Here is a 16343-nt window from a genome sequence, read left to right on the forward strand (position 1 = left end):
ATGATGATGATGATGATGATCGGGCTCCGGGTGTAGTTAATGTTAAGGCTGCACTAAAAATATGTGGAATGTATGTTGCGGTTAATGATATTGACGAGCCAGGTTGGCGAATTGTTGGATTGTTTCCGCCATCTGCTGAGATACGCTCCAGCGGGATGTGATTGTCTTGAGACTGATCTGGAGGAAGTTCATCTCGTTGAGCAGATGCGCCCTGATGCCAGTTGCTGTCTCGTGGATATACTGCTCGATATTCGGACCCGAGTCAGACGAACGCGTAGCCCAGATCTCCTGCCAGGGGATATCTTCCCGGACATGCAGCTCGTCCTCCCGCGCTAGACACCATCCGCCCATGACAACTGCCGATGCAAAGATAGCAGCCGGGATATGTGGAGCATGGGCCTGCCTGAACGGGATCTGGTTGACAATTCGATTGATGGCCAGGGCATGGAGAACCGCTCGCATGGCATTGGCGCTGCTTGCCCATCGGCTGAGGTCAAATGGCAGGCCGTCCTCCTTGGTGGCCATTCCGCCAAGATGTTTTGGAAGACCGTAGGCGTGGCATATCCTTCTGCAGAGAGACGCGGAGGGAACGGCGAGTTCAAGACAAACGGTGTGCCAGCGAAGCATGAGCTGGAAGCCATCATGGTGGACGGCTGGTCGCCGAGAGAGATCCGTCTCGTAAATATTAAGTAGGGCCCGGATGATCTGCGTTTCTGACACCGCCCCAAAAACCTGTCCGCTGGTTTCGTGGAGATCTGATATCAGAGACTGCAGGCCCTCGATGATGATGAAGGTCGAGAAGCCCGAGAGCGACAGAGGAGAGGTTGCATATGTGGGCGAGAACACGGAGACGAAGACCTCGCTGATGGGTATCTGAGCTGCGGTCGACTTTTCCATCTCCACGATCCAGTCATCGGCGGTTTTGGCGAGAAACGCAGCATCCGAGTAGGCCGTTTTGATGGAGTTGATGAGGTGGCGTGCGCTGGCCGGAGACCCCGACGCCTGCGATATTAGGCCGTCAAGGATGTAGTGGCTCAGTATCGCTCGTCGTTGGGCTTCGGCCGTCGCCCACTTCAGCCACGCCAGGTGCTTGGTGGAATCAGGAGCTTCCCGTCCAGGAATCTGATCTGCCTTCATATCTTCAACAGCGTACATACCGGACGTCCGGGCCCAGTAAAAGCCAAGACCGCGCCACACGAACGCCGTGGTCCGGATGCTTTCGTTACTTGAGAGCAGCGCGAAGAGCTGGCCTAAAAGCGCCGTCAGAACCAGCTGCACCCCATCACATGCATCTCGAGGCCCTCGGAGGCTGATCAGCGTCTGCCAGGAAGTCGCCACAGCTGTATGGCCCAGTCGCCAAAGCATCTCTCCCTTTGAAATCGAGTCCGGCAGGCACACGAACAACGACCCCAGTGCGACCATGTTCAACAAGAGGGGAGGAATTGTCTCGCGCGAGGAAAAGGATGGCTCATGAATAACCGGAAAGCAGGGCGACAGCCGCTCGAAGAATTCCTGCAAACACGCATTGAGGAAGGTCGACGTGATTCCCGAATCATGCAGCTCGGAGTTCAGACGTTTGGAAAGATCCTCAATCAGCCTATAGCTCTGCTGCCTTGCTATTTTGCCAGGCTCTTGCTGGGACGCCCCGTTGTCCTCGCTCGAAAGAATGTTTGGTCCATTCGATACCTGCAGCTGCGGCGGGTTTGGCAGCTCTGTCAGGAGCAGTGGGAAAGCCGATGGAGCCCAGAAGTCCGGCATAAACCAGTCCATCAGATTGTCCGTGTCCAGCAGCTCCTGGTTCTCGGGCAGTGAGGACTGCTCGAAAGGAGTCGGGCCTAGGAGACCCTGCGCGGGTTGACTGGGACTCGGCAGATGGCTCTCTGTCACAGCTTCTGCTGGCTGGGGGGTGTCCGAGACAGCTGTTGTCTGGGAACGCTCATGGAGCCGTTTGTGTCGGCCAAGGACGTCCGCGCGCCCAAAGCTCCTGCCGCAGTCATCGCATCGGAATGGCCTAGTGTTAGAGTCTAGAGGGTGTGAACGGACACGCAGTCACAAACGGCGTCGGGACACCTACGGGTTCGTTCATGTCTCTGTGATGGTCAAGATGTGGATGTGAGTCGGGACGGGTGTTGACATACTGTGAGGTGCTCGAGTTTCGTGTACGATTTACTGCATTGCTGGCACTTGAACCTCTTGGACCGATCCATCTATCTGAAGTGCGAAGAGCATGCTCGACACGGTGGGCAGATGCGCGGTGTTGCGGGGAAGAAAGAGTGACGGGCGGCAATGCGGATATGCGGAGACTAAATCCCGGGGCGACCGCCTTCCGGGGATCGGATCCTACGGACAAAGAAACTCCACTACACTTGTGCCATCGCTGTACACCTTCATTAAGACACCAAAGAAGAAACGCTGAATGCTAGCCACCACATGCTCCAAGAACCCCCCTAGAACGCCTTTTGATCAATAAACACCCAGGCTAGCTAGCAACAGCCAGCTGAGCCACCAGATCCGACGCCACGTCGAGGAACGGATAAGGGCTAGTGACCTCCTTCTCCTTGTTCCGGAACCGTTTGCTGATGGGATGCCAGTCGCCATCGCTGTGCCCGCGAATCACGTTCTGATACCCATCGCATTTGAAGTCAACCATGTAGTTGTTCTCCTCCAACTGGTACAGCTGGATGTCGACGAAGACCCACACGCCGTAGGTGATGCGCGTGATGGACTGGTGTTGCGTGGCAGAAGAAGGGCCCGAGACGCTCGCGTGCTCCGGTGTAAGGTTCCTGTCGTCCAAGGAGGCTGGTGCGCTGGAAAGGATGAAACGGCGACGAAGTTCTTCCAGGTCACTCTTGCTACTATGCACGCTAGCCGAGAGGCCGGGAGCTCGAACGCCTTCCTTCAAAAGGCGAGCTCGTATAAACCAGGGATCTTTGGGGATGTAGTAGTCCGATGGTAGGTCGGGATACTTGCTTTGCAGCGGGGCGGGCTGATCTGGATCAGGGTCGTCGACTCCGATCTGCAGGCTGTCTGGAATAACACATTAGTCTTTGAGCCTTCGAGGTGCGGACAAAAGCTTACCTGCACCGGTGGGTTGAATCTCCCAGATCCCACCTTGCGCCTCAATGGCTTTATAGAGATAGAGCATTGCCTCGTAGGGCTGATTGCGCGATCGAATGCCAAACTGCCACTTGCGGGATCTTTTGGGCTGATGCGGGGCGCTACGGCTTTCGGGTGGCTCCAAACGCAGCTTGTCGAGATCTATAATGCTGCGTGAATGGGGCTTCAAAGCTCTTGCGGTCGCCTCTCGTTCCTCCATATGACCCTCGTACTGGGCGCGAGGGTCCCTTTCGGACTCTGCGCCACCCTGTGTCTGCATTCGACCCGCGGCTCGCGTTCTTCGGTCCCGCTCACGCTGTTCCATGAGCTGGTCATGGACATAAGGTATGCTGGTTGGTAGTATTCTGACATGGCTCACGCGCGGCACCGTCAGGTCGTCCGCGTCACTCTGCGGCGGCACTTGGAAGTTTTGGCGCTGCGAGCCACTCCGCGCCCGAGTAGAAGGACCAGGGGGGGTTCCCGGAGCAGGAGCAGGAGTTGGTCGTCCGGCCGCTGTCGGGGGCTTTTGAGTTCGTTCGGGGGGTGGAGGGGAGGGTGTTACGGGAGGGCCCATCATGTTATCATCTGTTGGTGCTAGTTGAGGTTAGCACGATTTATAATAGTGCGATGAAATTGAAAAGGCCTCTGGTACTCACAATTCGTATGCATCATCTCGTTCTCCACGATGATAAAGAAAGCGTCTTTGATGGCGCTAGGTTCGGGATTCTTGAGGGCATCTTCGATGTCGTCGCGGGCATATCCCATGCTCCTTTCCAGCTTCGCAATAGCCACCTGGTGGATCTTGTGCTGCACCGACAGGGGCTTCCCTGGAACGAGCTTCCGGGGGTCGATAGCCTTGTTCGGATCTGCCCCGGTAACGATGTAGTCTTCTGGCGGCAGTTGTAGATACGAGGGTAGATCTTGAAGAAACCAAGGATCTTGGCGAATCTCGGGGATCGTAAGACGGTGAACAGGGTGTACCTGCAGCATGGACCTAATTAACCGAGCGGCTCCGGAGGATATGTAGGCGGGCATATGGAAGTTGCCCGCGGCGATTTTCTTGAAAAGGGCCGGTATATAATCGTCGTCAAACGGCAGCCTTCCCACCAACAGCACGTAGAGAATGACACCACAGCTCCACACATCTACCTCCGGCCCCGCGTACAGCTTTCCGGAGATGACCTCCGGTGCCGCATAGTTGGGGCTACCACAGCTGGTCTTGAGGAAATTGCCATCCGTCATGATATTGCTTAGACCGAAATCGGCGATTTTGACGTTCTTCTCGCTGTCGATGAGGAGGTTCTCGGGCTTCAGGTCACGATGTACGATTTTATGGCGATGGCAGTATTCCACCGCACAGATGATCTGCTGAAAGAACTTGCGGGCCTCGGTATCATTGCATCGACCCCTTTTGACCAAATAATCGAACAATTCTCGTTCGGCGTATTCCAGGACCATGATTATGTCGGATTTCGTGGCGATGACAGTGTACCTGCGGAGAAGTCAGTTTCAGTCAGCCATTGTCGAGTTTCTGGATCGAGATCGCAGGCTCATCGCGGCGAGGGACAGGGTACCGTACAGCTTGATGATATGAGGGTGTCGGAGCAGTTGGAGGTATTGGATCTCTCGTTCGACACGGCCCACCATGTCCCTAGACAGCAGCTTGCGGCGGGAGATGATCTTGAGGGCGACCTGGCGACCGCTGGGCTGGTGGATGGCCAGCTTGACCTTGCCAAACGACCCCTCCCCGAGAATCTTCACGGTCTGGTACTGATCGAGGCGCTGCATGTCTCTGGTGGTCGCGGGGGACTGCATGGGAGGCTCGCCGCCTTTTCCGATCGGGCGGGATGGCGGAGGCATGGCCATGGCGGGGATGTTGGAGTTGGAATTGGGAGGAGGGGGGTTCGTCCCGGTGGGACGGTCACGATGACGATCGGGGTGGACTGGAGGGAGCGAAACGGAGAGGTCCTCGTCGTCAAAGGCAGCGGCCATCCTGACGGAAAGGTTGACGGCCGACGTCGGGTTCGGGAGGGACGGGGAGGAGGACAACGTGACGTGATGGATTTTGGGTCGGAGGGGGTGGTCGGTCTGGTCTGGTCGGTCCCGCGCAAGATTCCCGACCGTCCGTTTTTTTTTTTTCTTTCTCTCCCCTCTCCCCTTTTCCCGATGACGGACTGAGTCGTGGGCTGGGGGGGGGTCGACGCCTCACTTCAGAGTACTAGCTCGCGTGCGACAAGGCCAATGAGATCCCGAACAGATGGCAGCGTTGGATGATCGGTTTCCCCCACAACCGGGCAGGATGGTCTCAAGTGGAGCGAGCGCCTGGAGAGTTCAGTTGGTCGACACCGACAGTATCAACACCAGCAGCTGGCGGGGCGGACGGAGGGGCGGAGAGGTTGGAGGAATGCGGGAGGGGTTGGGTAACCGTGGTTGGGAGTTGACCGGCTGGAACTGGAACTGGAACTGGGACTGGGACTGGGACTTAAGGTCGGGGGAGAATAATAATAGCCTTCTGCTGATGGGGAGCGAACTGGAGTAGCGGGAAAATCCAAGAGATGAACGTCCCAGAAGAGCGATTATAAGAAAAGCCACGATGATGGGGAAGGGGCAGGAGGATGGGGAGGGAAAACGGGGCAGGAAGATGCTAGAGCCAGTCTCCGTGCTTTAGCTGCGACTAATCGATTTAGCAATTGGCACAGACGCCGTCAGTGTGTCTCGATTCGGCCGGGGAATTTGCCAGGCTATACAAAGTAAATAGGTTATTAGATACTAGCATCAACCAGCTCCATAGGCCCATTTAGCTGGGTTTACGCAAATCCCTTCTTCGGAATGTGGTCATTTCCCTCCAATAATCTCCATCCTGCCAGTCCCTGGTGGTGGTCGAGAATCATGGCATGTCGGTTAGTTGGGTACTGATTCGGTTAAATTGTCACCAACGAGATATCTATGGCCCGTTAAAATGACCATAATGATCCTGTCGCAGACGCGGTATTCCTAATTTACTTTGATTGAGGCCCCCTCATTCTGCTTGGTTCCAGATTACCCCTGTTTCACACCACCTTGTGGCCCGAGTACACCGTCCAGTGGGCTACCACAAAGGTTAATTTCTATGTAGTCTGCAACAGAGCTTTCCCGAAGGCTATCTGTCTACCTATTGACTGTCTTTTTATGGCTGCCATGGCTGGGAGGCAAACTTCAAATGGGTTTCAATTCCCACAATGTTCATGGGGGGGGGGGGGATATATATTCCATTCAGGAACACACTAGTACTTGCCAGGCAATAAAAGGCAGACAGAATGCTCAAAGCATGTGTCGGGTCTGCCAGAGTGACATGTACAAAGCCAACAGCCAGAACACCCATGGGACGAATACCTGGAAGAACAATAATGTATTGATATAGACTGTAATGGGAGTGACGCAAGCCCAAGACCGAGGCCCGTTTGTTGCCTGCAGGCCGGAAGTCGGGCTTGGCAGCCGCTTGTCATGTGGTGGGGAAGCTGTCCCGATCATCGATTAAACAGCGTCCACCAGCGACTCGGTCCCGGCCTGTATAGTGTATAGCTCTTGCGCTGCTGCTCTCACTAGGCTGTACCATATTCCTGCTCTATTGAGTTCCTTTATCGTCTCCCGGCGCATCCCCCCCCCCCCCCCCCCCGACCCGGCTTAACGAATCACGCGCGGATGCTTCGACATGACCTCCGAACCGACAGAGGAAGCTATCGCGAACTTCGTGAGCTTCACCAGCTCATCGCGCGAAAAGGCAATAAGCTTTCTCAAGGTCGGCTCCGATTGATCCCAAGCAATAAGATATAAAGACTGACCGGGGTGTGGGTGCAGGCCAACAACCTCAACTCCAATCAAGCCATTAACGCCTATTTCGAAGATCCCACGGGCCCTCAGACGCAGGTGATGTCTTGAGATTGCGCTTCAGTTATCGGCGCTCCAACTGACTGTCGGGCATGTCGTGATATAGCCAGTTAGCTATCAGAATGATCCCAACGTGTCTTGTATGGCCATACCTCCTGCCTTTGTTGAGGGAGAAGCTGGTTCTTTCATACTGACGACATATACCTCACAGCGTTCCAGATCGAGCACTCCGATCCAGCCCCAGACCCTTCCCTTACAGCCCCGTCACGCCCACCGTCTACGCTCAACCTAAACGAACAAACATCTGGCGCCGAGTACACACACAACACTCCTGCGCCTTCACAAAACACTACTGGTGAGGGGAACCTGGGGGGAACATGTTTCTTGGCTTCTGCTCACTGGGCTAATCCCATCGGCAGATACCGGCAAAGGCTTGTCTCTGGCCGAGCAAGAGGAGCGTGAGCTGCAGCAAGCTGTGGCTATGTCGTTGAACCAGAATCTTGGACAGCAGGAGACGGGGGTCACAAGCACGAAAGACTCGAAGTTTAGTCGGGCCACGCGCGACCACTACGAGGAAGGCGCCTGGGCGATGACGCTTTTCAACTCCAGCTCTCGCGAGATTATCATCAGCCCCGATCCGACCGATCGCAAAAGGCGCGATGGTGAACCGCCTTTCATTCGGCCGTCTGAAGACAACGTATACCTCAGTGGGTTTTTGACAATCCTCCATTCGATTCCCCTGGCGAGGGAGGCCCTGATGCTACGGACCCGACTTCTTTCAAACTACGGCCACGACCCCCAATGGTGGAATGGACAACCCATCAACCTCCCCAAGATTGTTACTGTCCATGACGCGCAGGACGGCGACACTGAATGGGACGATATAATCTACGAAACACAAAGAATAATGGCCTTTTTGGATGGCACCAGTCGCGCTTTTGGTAGTAGCGATGCGCTTGCCAGTCTGAAGAGCATGAGCAGTTATGACCGGGAAGGCAGTGTTGGCCAGTTTTTGGAATCCTGGCAAGAAGCTGCCATCCGAGCAGACCAGGGAAATCAGTTGGCAACCATCTTCTCCTCGACTGCCTATAAACGACCGCTTTCTGTCTTTGACACCCCGATCGATAAGGAATTTTCCACGCTTACTCCGTTCGTGGAACGCGAGCACGGTCAATCGCTCTATGATGTACTCGATCACACCATGTGGTCCGATAGAGCGGGCGAAGAACTCGATGATGTATGGCTGGAGCATGTCGCAGAGGTTTTCACCATCAAGATGGACGGTACCGACAAACCCCTTGAAGTGAACATTCCCGCGGTATTCTATCCCGATCGATATCTCTCCGCCAGCCGGGATCTTTCTCGTGAATTCCGTGCGCAGAGACTCCGGGTTTACGAGGAGATATTCCGGCTAGAAAACTTGATCAACCGCTTCACGCGATCCAAGACGTCCATATATAAAGGACTTACTTCCATGGAGACCCTGGAGAAGGCCGCGGATGTCATCACCACCACGCTCCCGAAGAGCCTGTCCAAGTCAGATGCGTTTACGCCTGAAACAGCAAATGCAGAGGCACAGAGATTGGCGGATGAACTGAGAGCCATATCCGGTAAAATAGAAACGAAGCTTAAGGGTAGGGCTTCTCATATTGTCTTCATTGAGTTTTATTGCGCTGACTGAGCATTGAACAGAACTGGAGATCAAGAAAGGCCAGGCCCTGGAAAGTCTTCGAGGCTACTCCAAAATCCTCACCGAAACTTCCTCCTCCAGCGAACAGCCGCATCACCAGTATACCCTGCGAGGCGTGTGCACCGAACCACATGTGACCTACGTTAAGCGCCATGTGCCGGACGCCTCCGCGAATGGGTCCGAAGCAACCACGTCCAACGAATCCCAATGGTGGCGCATCAGCTTCTCTACGGACGATGCAAAGTCCCGCCAGACAGAGTCAGGCCAGGCTAACAATGCCAACTTCGATAACGCAGAGGTTATTGGATACACTGCACGCAAGGTCGGAGAGGACGAAGTACTTCAAGCGGCCCGCGAGGAGTCTAAATCCGTTCTACTTGTGTACGCCAACAGCAATGCAATGAACCAGACGGAGGAGCCGGCTCCCCCCCAACTCCAGGTAAGGTAACACTCGGCTGGCGACAGACTCTGTAAACTGACCGTGGAATAGAATTTCGTGCACGCCGACAATCAAGCATTCGAGGCTGAGTGCCAGGAAGCGGAAAGTGCGAGAAATCCGGCCAGCCACGAGAACCCTGCATCGGGCGCATCTGTCAGTCACTCAAGGAATGGGCGAAGACTCAGGGTCCATTTCTGCTAACACATCCATGCAACAGGAACCGCCGACCAACCCGGCACAGAACGTGAACGTGAACGTGAACGTGTTTGACTACCAGGTGCCGTCCTTCGACGAGTCACAGGGTCCGGGGCAGGAGATGGAAGAAAGAGGTGGACGACCTTTGCTCGGTAGAAGTAGAAGTAGTACAGCTGGCCCTGTGCAACCTTCCCAGGATGTCGACGCGATGTGGGAGGACGCGGACGAAGAGAAGGCGGCGTGAACTTTGGTACACCACCAGTATCTAGATTGTCGATACTAGCCAGGAACCCCCATTTTAGATACCATCTTTTGCTATAGGGTTTGGCCTAGAGCGCTCGAAATGAGACCTCGATAATGAGCAGTCTAGCCACACTGGGAATCTAAGTTAGCAACCGTACATACGTAGAATGAGGATCAACAGGGTCTCGTTTGACCATTGTTTGGGGTTTGCAAGCTCCCTCCCCACGTGCCAGCTGCCCCTTGTGTATGTCATGTTTGCACCATCCCTCCACTCTGACCGACCAGACCAGACCAGCCCGCGGAACCGTGGCATCAGCAAACAAACAACATTACCACCTCCATCCCCACCTAGCCTATCTACACAATGGCTCTCGAAAACGACGCGGTCGCCAGCGCCACGATCGAGCTCCTGGAGAGCCGTCTTCGCCGCCTGACCTACCTGCTGACCGGCGACGCAAATTGGACCGGCAATCCCACGCCGCCCGCAAAGCCCGCCTCTCTGGACGAGGGCGTCTCGCGCCGCCTGCTCCGCCTAGAAAGAGACCTGGACCGACTGAGTCGAAACAACCCCGCCGTCAGGGACGTTCTTGGACTTCGTACGATCCCCTCTCCCCCTCACAATCAAACAACCCATCAATCAATGCATAGACAAAAGAATAATAGAAACAAACTAACACCCCCCCCCCCCAGACGACCGCTTCCCAGACCTCTTCCTCCCCACGCCCGCCAAATCCCTCCCGGAGAACCTAACGACGCAAAACCTAGCCTCCATCGTCCTCTCCTACGCGTCCGCCTTCCCCGAAACCGCATCCCGACTCACCTCGCTGAACGACCTGCCTATCCCGGACGCCGAGATATCTGCGTCGCTCATCCAGCTCCAGCCGCGCTTGGACCAGTTGGCGCGCACGCAGGAGGACCAGGCGGCGCAGATCTCTGAGCTGCGTGTGCGGTCCGCGAGAGTCTTGCAGAGGTGGTATGAGGTTGCGCTCGTTGGGGCGGCGAGTGTTGGGCTGAGTGGGAGGGAGATTGGAGGATGTGGAGAGGGAGGTTAGGAGGAGGAGGTGGTGAGGGAGAGGAGGGCGGAGATTAGGGATGAAGGTAGGAGGGAGGTGAGGATGGAGTTGGGTGGTGGTTGGATTGGCATATGGGTGCTGCTTTTTTTATTGTTTCTGTTCCGTCTTAGCGTGAGTGTGATTTGTATGATACCTCTTTTTTTTTTCCAACTACCTATATACCAATATGTACAGAGTACATATCTCAGTATGGCCCGCGTGGAATCAGTCCGACTTCCATACCCACGCGCACTGGATTATATTGGACTGGACTGGACTGGACTGGACTGGACTGGACTGAATCATGAGAAAGGCAAGGATGCGCGCAGCACGACCTCTTGAATCTTTTCTTGATACGGAGTAGATAGCAAAGTCTATCTGTAGCTCCTCCAATTCCAAAAAAGGAAAGGTTCTACCATGAAACAACCCGATCTTTCTTTCGGGGTTCAATCATCCATCAATGATGAGCGTGAGCGAGAGCGGCATTATTATTTGAGCGCCATATCCCGAACCGATGCAAAATGCATGGAGGGAGAGAGATCTGGACCTGGACCTGGACCCTCAAGGCCGGAACCGATCGTCGTGGGTCTCCGCTCTGGAGGATAACACCATAGCTTTGTGTAGATTAGAGATTGGCACGACATGCTGTGTGGGTATGTGTATTGTGTATTGTGTGTGTATGTAAGTATGTGTGTGGATGATACTCATTTCAAGGATGGGAAAGCAAATCAAGAGACCCACGGGGAAGCTGGGCCGGACCGGGGGGGGGACCTTTTGGCCCTTGGAATTGGGCCTTGAGTCTGACTTTTGGCCCTTGCTTCGGAGTTGAGAGTTGATGTCCGTGAGGTTTATGTGCATACCTACTTACTTACTACTTACTTGCCAATGCACTTACAGCGAGTGCTGCGTAGTGCGTACAGGGTAGACTTGGATAATGTGGTGATTGGGAACTGGAGTCGTCAAATGATTCCCCGTCCCCGGTTTCGGATTAAAATCCATTCCCATACGAACTGAAGTCCGAAGTATATACCTACATACATACATACCCCCCGTCAGGACAATATAACCCAACTACCTACCTACATAATGGATAGGGTGTACATACATACATATACATAATAAAGCTTACCAGAGACCCATGTCCGGCACCGTGACACGAGGGGAGTGAGTACCAGTGTCTAGTGTTGGGCCCGTGGTCTTACTCGAGGGCTGGGCTAGAGGGTGAGGGTGAGTCAAGAAGGCAGAAGAAGTAAGTCCAACAATTGCCCCATTCGGGATGCGCCAGTGTGCCAGTGTCTTACCTGGGACCAGCAGCAGGCGGATTTGACTTTGAAGTGCGAGAGGATTATGAATCCCCTCCCCCCCCTCCCCTTCCCCCCTGCAACTCTGTGACACACTAATCGGGCCACCGTCTGCAGGTCCAGCCTTGCAGCGTGTGCAGCCTGCGCTGCGCTGCTCTGCTCCAACTTCCGGGATTGGTTTGCTTTGATTTGCTTTGCTTTGCTTCCTACCTACCTACCGGACCGGAGGATCTCTTTGCCTGGATTGCATTGCACTGCACTGCTGGACTGAATTGGACTGGATGGATGGTTGGTTCTTCCTTTGATGCAGCCTGGGTTGGGGTGTCGTGGCTTGGCTTGGCTTGGCTTGGTTTGGCTTGGTTATGCTTGAATTACAATTGTGTAGTGCAGGTGCAGGTGCAGGTCGGAATTGGAGTCGGGTGTTGGTGCTGATGCTGGTGCTGGTACCTTGTCTCATGTGGTCTGGGTGTGCGTGCGGTGCAAGCATTGGAAGTACTCCGTAGAGTGGTGCGGATGAGCTGGGAGGGTATTTTGGCCTGTACACCGTCGGCCGGGAGAGACTGGTTGGTTACTGAGGTGGGATGAGTCCGGGTGGTGGCAGCAGTAGCAGCAGGATAGGTAGGGCTTATGCCTTATACATACTATAGACGCTCGAGACATGGAACGGGACTATCTAGAAGGGAGTTAACTATATCCTCCACCTCCCAGGATCCCGGGAGAACAGACGTTGTACGGAGTACACAGAGCCAATAATGCCTTCTTCTTTCTGCCTTCTCCCATGGCGATCACACCTGGCTGACCACCACCACCACCACAACGACAACAACAAAACACACACACACACACACACACACGCCAACGACCGCCACAGACGGCCTCACCTCAGCCTCAGCGTTGAACCAACTTGCCAAAAAAGCCCAGGGGCCAGAATCCCCGAATAATTCGCAGCGACTCCACTTCGGCGACGCGGACTTCGTGGGCAAGGTAGTGGACACGCTGGGCCGGTAGACCAATCAAAAGCCAGAAGACGGCGTTGCGTGTCGTCCCGGACCCAAAGCGGACTAGAACGGACCCGGTTTTTGGTGAGAGAATTGCAACGATCTCATTTAACCTTGAAGGAAGGGAGAGGGCCCGTGGAATTAATTCTGACGGGATTTTCGATTTTGACATGCTGGGATGCTCGGTGTCATTTCCATTTTCCTATTTCCCATTTCCCACTTCCCATTTCCCTCCCAGTCCAGTCCAGTCCAGTCCAGTCCCGGTCGGTCTCCCCTCATCTCCATGTCCCCGGCATTAACTTGTGATGTACTGATAGGGCTAGCGATCAGAACGTGTATGGGGGGCTTTGGTTGAGTCTGAGTGGTCCCCCGTGTAAATAGTAAATGACGATGGCCCGGGGCTTGTGGACTGGACTGTGGTCCATGAGGCGTGAAGGTTAATATTATTATTCTTTTCTTGTCTTTTCTTGTCTTATAGAAAGATAAAATGGAATAATAATAGAATGAAAAAAAAAATGCTGGTACGGTAAATAACTCCCTCCAGAACCATGGCTACCACAGTGGTGGCTGCTATCTAGTCAATCGTATTCTCAACCCTACCAGAAACCCCACTAAACTGCTTCGCAACTAACCACGCTATCCTCCTCGTCAGCACCAGAATAGAGTCTCTTGAGTCTTGAGTATTATCTACTATCTATACTCTACTCTTTACTTAGACTAGATAGACACACAGTTAGTCTACTCCGTAGTCTAAGAATAATCCCACTAACCAATCCCCCCCCGGGCCACACCAGGGGGGGGGGGGCCTCTTTGCGGTTCTCGCGAAGGCCCACCGGGGCCAGGCACCGCCGCTCTGAAACTCGATCCCATTTGTTTTCCAATTCCCATTCCCTCCCCCTCGCCCGTCCATCCAGAATCATCATCTCCTTTTCCCGCTCGAGACCTGTCCTGTCCCGACCTGGACCACCACCACCACCACAACTCCAGCTCCGTCGTTCTGTCGTGTCTGGGCGTGCGTTGCCTCTCTCCATCTCCATTTCCATCTCCATCTCTGTCCCTCCTCTTCCTCTCCCATCCCCATTATTCCCATCCCATCGATCGTTCCCCCCCCCCAATTCGGTCGCCCATCGGCATTTCACTCGTTTGTTTGCCTTCTTGTTCCCAACCCGTCTTTCTTTCTTTCTTCTTCCTCTCCCTCTCTCTCCACCTCTCTCCCTCTTGTCTACCCCCCCTCTTCGGCTTCTTCTATTCTATTATATTCTTTCTTTCTTACCTTCATTTCTTCTCCCTCTTCTTCCACCCTCCCCATTCCACACTAACGTTTCATACTTTGCCGTTCGTCTCCAGCCTGGTGCTGCTGTTTCTCTTCGTGCCTCTGCAAGGGGGAATCTGTCGGCGCTTTTTTGAACATCCACCAGCCTCCCCAAGCCCTCGTTCCTCGATCCATTCTTATATTGCTCCGCCTGTTTGAGACGATCGGTGCCACTCTGCTGCTTCTCCCCTTCGCCAGCCTCACCATCCCGCAGCCATTCATTTGACCCGACTTGTCTCAGAAGTATGTACTGCATCGACCCTGATGCTGGACCTTTTTAATTTCCATCTCCCTTCCCTTTTCGTTTTCTTATTTTGTTTTCGGCCCTTCCCTGCATGAGGCTCCGTGGGCGTTCGTGTTGTCGTTCCTCACGATGTTCTCCGTGCGCCGCCGATCGACTGGCACGCTCCTTGGCCATTCATTCACGTTCGCCCATCTTGCAATCTAGCTGACTGCGTGGTAGTCGGATATCTTTTCCCTCTGGTCGAGTAAAAACAGTCATTGCCCCGGTCCACGATTCTCAATCTCCGGTTCGTTGTCGAATTCGTCGCCGCGTCACCAAATAAAGTACCGGACACCGCCCCCCTCGTTGTTATACAGTACACCGCCGGGACATTGAGGTCATCGTCGCATTGCGCCTTACAACAAACCATTATCCGAACGTCTCTATATAACCGCTCGCGACCTGGCCTGAACCACATTCATGGTGGCTTACTCTTCCCGTTCACCCTCTTTCCAAAAACCATACACATACCCCGACCCCCCACGGAAAATGGCCCGCTTCAGAGCCAGCAATATCCTCGGCGACCCGTTTGCGCTCGCGACAGTTTCCATCTCGATCGTATGTGCCCCAGGCCCTTCCGTCTGTTGTGGCACCGTGACTTGCGGCTAATCCTCCCTCTTCTCTGTTTAGCTCGCATGGCTGATCGCTTTCATCTCGTCCATCATCACCGGCATCCATGGCGGCTATCCCACCTATTCGTGGTGGGCCGTCGCCTACTCGTTTTGCTGCATTGTGGGCATGATGATCGTCTTTGGGACCGACACTGGCACTGTCTATAACATCGCGGTAGGGTCTTCTGGCTGCCTCGGCCCATGTCCATCAGGCTGATCAGTAGCAGATTGTGGGGTATCTTTCCGCCGGTCTGGTCATTACCACTATCTCGATCAACTCGTTAGTATATTCGAATAATGCGGCCAACCAAGCCGCCGGAGCTGGGTTTATTCTCCTGGCTATGGTTATTGTGAGTGACGACGACTATGGTCCAACTGACGGGAGAATACGTGGCTGACCGCTCGAGCAGATTATCTGGATCTTTTACTTCGGCTCGAGCCCTCAGGCAACTCACCGCGGCTTTATCGATTCGTTTGCCCTCCAGAAGGAAGGCGCTGGCTCGTACGGGAATAGCAGGCCTATGTCGACCGCGTTCGGTAACCGCCCTGAAACGACCTCCAGCCAGCCACCGCAGATGTACACGTCCGCCCAACTCAATGGCTTCGAGACTTCGTCGCCCGTGTCGGGCTATCCCGGAGGAGCCGCTGGCTCCGAGCACCGCAGCTCGCAGCCGCGCTTTGCCAACCAGTCGGCCACCAACCTGGCCCCTGGCACGACGGCTCCTCCGCCGGACGAGGTACCCCAGCCGACCGAGTACCCGTACCGCGCCAAGGCCATCTACTCCTACGAGGCCAACCCCGAAGACGCCAACGAAATCAGCTTCGCCAAGCACGAAATCCTAGAGGTATCAGATGTGAGCGGAAGATGGTGGCAGGCCAGGAAACCCAGCGGAGAAACCGGTATTGCTCCATCCAACTACCTGATCCTGTTGTGATCAGAGCGCGGAACAAGACACGGTGTCACGTCCCTTTCCTTTTTTGTTTCTGTCTGTCTTTTCTGGTCTGTCTTGGATCTCGCCCCCGTTTGCGGGCGAGAGAAAAATCAGTTTTTGATACCCTTCGAGTAGTATCACTCGGCGCGATTCTGGTTTACAAAGTCCCGTTACGTCTTGATGGCCTTCTTTTCTTCTTTTTTTTTTCTTGCTGCTGTTGTTTTGATGCTCTATTTGTATGTCGCTCAGTCGAGGCAATCATTCTCTTGTTTGTTTGTTTGCTTTTTTCTTTTCTTTATCATCTGTGCGTGTTGGCATATTGAT

At 54.4% G+C, this 16343-nt stretch overlaps 5 protein-coding genes across 5 annotated transcripts; 2 read left to right on the forward strand and 3 right to left on the reverse strand.

The window, feature by feature from the left end:
- Nucleotides 1-37: 37 nt before the first annotated feature.
- BO70DRAFT_102718 (uncharacterized protein) lies at nt 38-2343 on the reverse strand. Its single transcript, XM_025537802.1, has 3 exons — nt 2139-2343; nt 2075-2090; nt 38-2024 (listed from the first exon to the last, which is right to left on the reverse strand). The coding sequence occupies exons 1-3, from the start codon at nt 2205-2207 to the stop codon at nt 82-84; spliced, it is 2028 nt and encodes a 675-aa protein (XP_025397265.1). The 5' UTR covers nt 2208-2343; the 3' UTR covers nt 38-81.
- BO70DRAFT_102717 (carbon catabolite derepressing protein kinase Snf1) lies at nt 2344-5257 on the reverse strand. Its single transcript, XM_025537801.1, has 4 exons — nt 4676-5257; nt 3753-4588; nt 3079-3690; nt 2344-3027 (listed from the first exon to the last, which is right to left on the reverse strand). Exons 1-4 carry the CDS (start codon nt 5086-5088, stop codon nt 2480-2482), a joined length of 2409 nt encoding a protein of 802 aa, XP_025397266.1. The 5' UTR covers nt 5089-5257; the 3' UTR covers nt 2344-2479.
- Nucleotides 5258-6787: 1530 nt separating this feature from the next.
- Nucleotides 6788-10924, forward strand: BO70DRAFT_354609 (uncharacterized protein; the record flags this gene model as incomplete). Its single annotated transcript, XM_025541875.1, has 12 exons — nt 6788-6826; nt 6934-7002; nt 7183-7318; nt 7383-8597; nt 8656-9092; nt 9144-9245; nt 9310-9445; nt 9484-9548; nt 9883-10126; nt 10221-10503; nt 10714; nt 10778-10924. The coding sequence occupies 12 exons, from the start codon at nt 6788-6790 to the stop codon at nt 10922-10924; spliced, it is 2874 nt and encodes a 957-aa protein (XP_025397267.1).
- A 1108-nt stretch (nt 10925-12032) lies between these two features.
- BO70DRAFT_364221 (uncharacterized protein) lies at nt 12033-12442 on the reverse strand. The gene has a single exon (XM_025543753.1). The coding sequence runs from the start codon at nt 12368-12370 to the stop codon at nt 12098-12100; it is 273 nt and encodes a 90-aa protein (XP_025397268.1). The 5' UTR covers nt 12371-12442; the 3' UTR covers nt 12033-12097.
- A 2231-nt stretch (nt 12443-14673) lies between these two features.
- sho1 (osmosensor SHO1) lies at nt 14674-16219 on the forward strand. Its single transcript, XM_025537803.1, has 4 exons — nt 14674-15034; nt 15107-15262; nt 15315-15437; nt 15498-16219. The coding sequence occupies exons 1-4, from the start codon at nt 14897-14899 to the stop codon at nt 16020-16022; spliced, it is 942 nt and encodes a 313-aa protein (XP_025397269.1). The 5' UTR covers nt 14674-14896; the 3' UTR covers nt 16023-16219.
- The last annotated feature ends 124 nt before the right edge of the window (nt 16220-16343 follow it).

The sequence above is a fragment of the Aspergillus heteromorphus genome (assembly GCF_003184545.1).
Source record: "Aspergillus heteromorphus CBS 117.55 chromosome Unknown BO70scaffold_22, whole genome shotgun sequence".
In the NCBI taxonomy this organism is placed as follows: domain Eukaryota; kingdom Fungi; phylum Ascomycota; class Eurotiomycetes; order Eurotiales; family Aspergillaceae; genus Aspergillus; species Aspergillus heteromorphus.

Coding starts and splice junctions, on each gene's coding strand:
- sho1 (XM_025537803.1), top strand. CDS start 14,897: ATGGTGGCTTACTCTTCCCGTTCACCCTCTTTCCAAAAACCATACACA. Junction 15,035..15,106: donor CGACAGTTTCCATCTCGATC/GTATGTGCCCCA, acceptor TTCTCTGTTTAG/CTCGCATGGCTGATCGCTTT. Junction 15,263..15,314: donor GCACTGTCTATAACATCGCG/GTAGGGTCTTCT, acceptor GATCAGTAGCAG/ATTGTGGGGTATCTTTCCGC.
- BO70DRAFT_102718 (XM_025537802.1), bottom strand. CDS start 2,207: ATGGATCGGTCCAAGAGGTTCAAGTGCCAGCAATGCAGTAAATCGTAC.
- BO70DRAFT_102717 (XM_025537801.1), bottom strand. CDS start 5,088: ATGGCCGCTGCCTTTGACGACGAGGACCTCTCCGTTTCGCTCCCTCCA. Junction 4,589..4,675: donor CACCCTCATATCATCAAGCT/GTACGGTACCCT, acceptor ACTTCTCCGCAG/GTACACTGTCATCGCCACGA. Junction 3,028..3,078: donor GATTCAACCCACCGGTGCAG/GTAAGCTTTTGT, acceptor GTGTTATTCCAG/ACAGCCTGCAGATCGGAGTC.
- BO70DRAFT_364221 (XM_025543753.1), bottom strand. CDS start 12,370: ATGCTTGCACCGCACGCACACCCAGACCACATGAGACAAGGTACCAGC.